Source organism: Lipotes vexillifer, unplaced genomic scaffold (genome assembly GCF_000442215.2).
Source record: "Lipotes vexillifer unplaced genomic scaffold, Lipotes_vexillifer_v1.1 scaffold919, whole genome shotgun sequence".
Lineage (NCBI taxonomy): Eukaryota > Metazoa > Chordata > Mammalia > Artiodactyla > Lipotidae > Lipotes > Lipotes vexillifer.
Genome location: NW_006775731.1, coordinates 996,242 through 1,001,297, shown reverse-complemented (window position 1 = coordinate 1,001,297; position 5,056 = coordinate 996,242). Strand labels below are relative to the sequence as shown.

The window sequence follows — 5,056 nt, the reverse complement described above, 5'->3', positions numbered from 1 at the left end:
CAGGAGATGCAGCCTTTAACCTAATTGTTCATCTCCAGGCACTGAAGGAAGCGGGCATCTCTGTGCACAGAAGCTGAAGCGGGGAGCACTGTGACTGTGCATGCATTCTGATCAGAGGGTATAATTGCAATTTGCAGAACCTTTTTTCCTCCCTTAATGGGAGAATTTGAGGCCCTACATTATTTGACTACTTCCTCAAATTTTTTTATTCTTCTTGCCATAACGATGTAATAAAGGTAATGTTACTAAAAATGTCAATTGTGACTGTTTTCTCCCCCTTTTGCTTCATAGTTACCTGCATTGTTGGGAGTATTTCTTTCATCTAAATGTCTTATTCAGGTAAATATCTGCCATGACCAGCTATCCCGACTAGTCTTTTCTCCTATCATAGCTTTGTTGACTAAAATTCATATTTTAAGTATGTATATATTAAATATATGGTAAAATATATCAAATATATATATTAAAACATGAGGACTATACGTACCTTTCAATGAGATGATTTTCATGCTTGGAGAGGGTTACATTCTACCTATGCATATTTCTATGTCGTTCTTCATGAAGGTTCAGAAGGTTTTCTTCACAGGTTAAAGTTTGGGGGTTGGGAGGCAATGCAGCCGTGTCTTTTGGCTGCTTTGCCTTCGAGGAGAATCCGGGAACTCTAGATTGGGCTGAAGAATCATCATGTTCTTCTGGCCTTCCAGACTCACCTGGGTTTTCTGAACTCTGCTTTTCACCGCTCAGCCTTGAAGGAGTAGTTAACTCTGAGCTTTCTCCATAGACGTTAGAAGCTTGGGGTAAACCATCCACTTCCTTTCCTACATCACCTCTTTTTGGAGGGGGAGGACCTGAAAGAGCCATCATGGCTGCATCATCGACGAGGACAGAAGTGTCACTGAACTTGGAAGAGCCTGCTGCTGCTTGCAGTGGCACTGGAGCTTCACTGGGAACTGCAGGTTCATTTGGAAGAGCGCTGGAGAGACAGGAGTGGTATTCAGCAGGGTCCTCCTCAACACAGGCCTCGAAGAAGCATTCGGTGTCTTCCTTGTCTTCTGAGCCAGAGTCAGTCATGTCCGGTGGCAGTGGAGTGTTGCTGTTCTCTTCTATGTAATTGCTGACCTCCCCGCAATCACTGTCATGAGATGAGAGAGATAAGTATGAATAAAAGTCCCCCTTTCTCAGCTGGATGGGCCGGTGAGAATGTTCCAACACCTTCTCCTTGATTTGAGTTAATGAAGTAGGAGCAGCTGCCTCATTTTCAGGTTGAGATTTACATTTTAGGGCTGTTGAAGCCATGTCGATGATTTCCTTAACAAAGTCGTGTACTGAACAATCTTCGGCGTCTTTTTGATGGAAAACATCTGGGTCACAGTTGCAACAGGAAATGTTGTCACTGATAGAAACGTTTTCCTCTGCTTCGTTTTGTTCAAGGGCTAGGCAGCAACCAGCAGATTTTCCAGCCATATTTGGTGCATCATTAGATGAAGATTTCAGTACCTCCGAGTCCTGTCCATTGCTAACACTGGTTTCTGAAGGCAGTTCTGGACAAGACTTCTCAGTGGGAGTAGAGGCAGCACTTTGATTTTCAAAATGGTGGTGATTTTGACATTTCTTTGGAACATGTCTAACCATCTGGGGAACAAATTCCTTTCCAGCAATATGTGAATCATCTGAGCTATCCATAAATGCTCTGCACTTACAATGCTCACTCTCTGAAATCCTTTTCCCGGTTGAACCAAGATTTTCTGATTCCTTTGAAATCTCATTCAGTTTGTCCTTCTGCCTTTCTGGAATACTTTCAATATTGCCATTTTCCATGTCTGCCACATATGGATCTTTATTAACTTCGAAAATATTTTTCTTATTTTCACCCTTTGTCCCTAACTCACAGGTGTGGGGTAAATTCTTACTATTTCCATTATTTTCGGAGAGATGTTTTATGGAGCCATTTAGAAGGGCCTCAATGTTCAGGGTGTCCGAGGAATTGTTCATCTCAGTACTACTTACATCCTTACTGCCCTTTATTTCATCACTGAGATTACACCTTCTCTTATCTCTTGTCAAGGAAAACTTCGGTCTAATCCAGGTCTGCAGCTCATTCTTTATATAGTCCAGCCCTGACATCAAGTTGCACTCTTCATAAATTTCATCATCTGTTGCAATACTGGAGTCGTCATCCTCATCTTTGATGCATAGTTCTTCTTCTGTCAAGGTGAGCGTCGAGCTGGAGAGGAGGTCACTGTCATCTTCATCATCAGTGCAGGCAGAGGTGCAAGAGACATTCACGATCATGCTGACATTGACATCACTTTCATCGGCCACTGAACGAGGCAGGCGTTTCCTGAATGATGCATTTGATTCCGGGATCTTGTTCTTGTGTAACACAATATCCTCTGAGCAAAGAGAGAGCTCATCACTGCTGCTAAGTTCTGTAAGAGATGCTGGCGAGTCTTCATTGATAGAAGATGCTATGTCCAATGACAGTTGGCCAGGAAAAGACATCTTTTGGGAACAGCTTTGAAGAGTGATATCGGAAACACTTCGCTTTATCTTTTGCTCCGAAGGGCTCTGGATATTCTCCAAACGATTCAGGAGATCTAATGTTCTTTTACTCAGTTCACCAACTGAGCCGCTGCTCACGCTTATGTCCCCAGAGCTGTGACAGCTAAAAAGATCTTCATTGCTTTTATAGGATGTCAACCAACTTTCTAAAGAAGTGCTTCGCTGGAGGCTGTCACTGCCATTTTTAAAGATGCCCAATGCGAATAAATCACCCCCTGGAGAAAGAGACTCAATAGAGGAACTATGAGATAAAAGGGAGAGCTGTTTGGCATTCTGCATGCCACTGAAGGTCTTCTCTACATCACCACTTTTATATGAATTGCGATCCATTTCATGAGACGCACTTGCCAAAATCCTTTCATGGGGAGGTGCATCTGGTTGTAACTCTGTAGCTTGATGTTTAGATTTGCAGGATTTTTTATCAAAATAAAAACCATGAAGCAGGGGATCCTCCACATGTGCTTTTTCACTTTGTGACTGTTTCATTATCATTGGTAATTTGAGTTTTGAGCCTTGGAGGTATGAGTAATCATAAAATGTAAACACATCATGTTTTCCTTGTAATTCTTCTCCCAAACAATCAGGGGTATGTTTGGTAACACTGTTTAAATCTCCAACTTTTCCATTTACACAACCGACTGGTGAAATGGATAACTGAGAGCTATTTGGAAGCTTAATTTGTTCCTCCTCATCTTTAAACTTTTGCTTTAACACGTTAACTGCATCTCCCATTTGTGGGTCCAGATGTTCAGTTTCAGGGTTACTTGGGGACCCATCCACCACATTGTGCAAGCACATTTCAGAGTTGGTAGTGGTTTCAGTGTCTCCTTCACTGACAATTCCACTCTCACTGCCTGAATTCTGACTCATGTCTCCTCCGTGGCATGGGCAGGGCTTCACCAAATTGGAACCCCCTAGAAGATCTGGCAAAGATTTGGCAGATGAAAATGAAGAGTCTTTACTGAGACTCTTAGTTAAAACACTAGACTGTGTCATGCTAGTGAAGGTCGGACTGTTTTTCAGGAATGGGATATGGTTGTCTTCATAGAGCTCAACATTGTGGAGGCTGTATACTTGGTAAATGTGTGGACTGGACGGGGCAGTGATACTCGATGCACACTGAGATGCCCCGTGGTCACCTGCCTCTTCTTCATAACCAGGGTCCTCACTACCTGTCTCTTCAAGCTTTAAGGAAGGCAAGACAGGTTGGGATTCTTGATCAAGCTCATTCGATTCTTCATTCAAACTAATTAACTTGTTACTTATGTCAGTTTCATCCCATTCCAGGGCATCCTCACTTGTCCCATTTAGGTCCATCAAGCCAGGATCAATCACATTCAAAGTCTCCTGTGTAGGAGAAGGGAAAAAAAAAGAAGAATTAGGGAACACAAGCATGAAAATTTTATCCATTCAAAATCTCTTGGAAGAGTCAGGAAAGAAATTTGCCCCAAGCATGAATTTGAAAGATTGCATAATTATCAGCTCTACTCCTCTCTGGAATAACATCCAAAATTATTGAAAAATGCTTTTCTATCAATAGTAATTTTTCACTGAGGGCAATAGCATAGATTAAAATGTAAGATTATTACAGTCAAATTGTAATATATGGAATTAGCCATTTCCCATTGATTCTTCTATCAATACATTTTAAACCTTGGATTGGGTGAAGATAAAACTGTCAGGTAAATAAAGGTAAAAAGAGTATAGCTTATGACATCTTTTAGGGAATATTCACTCTGATATTATCTCAGCTCTGGAGTTCATAATGGAGTACTATCTGCAGCCACATATGGTGAACCCCCTCGTGCTTCTATTCCTGGGTTCTCCACTTGAAGCAGCTTCAGCCTGGGAAAAGAGAATAGAGTTGTATCTGCCTGTAGAGCCATTCACAGGCCAGAGGCTCTCACGTGTCTATCTTTTCCACTGTCTTCCCTTTCAGGGTTCTTCTTCAGAATTTGGCTCTGTTCCCAATCAGACCCAAGATGAGCAACCTCCGACTGGTTTTCTTACCTACATCTTTCTGGACCTTGCGTCTCGGGCTGCAGTGCTGCAGGGCAGCTTCTTAATCACAGTTCTCTCCTCAGTCCCTCTCTTCCCCAGTCCCTCTCTATGACAGAGATTCCACTTTGATCCTTGTTAACTTCTCTCACTATTGCCTCCTTATTTCTAACAGGCACTAGCCTCCCGCTCCAGCCCACCTGCAGCCCTACAATAACAACTATCTGAGGACTTCCTGACTCCAAGGATGAAACAGCCCAGATTTTCTTATGCTGCTCTCTGTCTGCACAGCTGGGACCTTGATCTTTCCTTGGACTTCTTGATTTTAACCCCGCTTGGTGGAGCTTGACACATTCTGGGACATAGAAGCTGAATGGGCTCCTGGACTCGTATTCCTCCACCATCCTCACTTGCTGGCCAGCTGTCTGGATTCATGCTAGAGCCAAGAGAGGTGATATAGGTACTGCAGGCCCTGACAGGCTCACCTACAAACGGA

At 42.8% G+C, this 5,056-nt stretch overlaps 1 protein-coding gene across 1 annotated transcript in view; it reads right to left on the bottom strand.

The window, feature by feature from the left end:
* Window positions 1–528: 528 nt before the first annotated feature.
* AKAP6 (A-kinase anchoring protein 6) overlaps window positions 529–5,056 on the bottom strand; it is a 382,763-nt gene continuing 378,235 nt past the window's right edge. Inside the window, exon 12 of the mRNA XM_007450167.1 lies at window positions 529–3,909. Coding sequence (XP_007450229.1) covers window positions 529–3,909 — 3,381 coding nt within the window. The remainder of the gene's footprint in view (window positions 3,910–5,056) is intronic.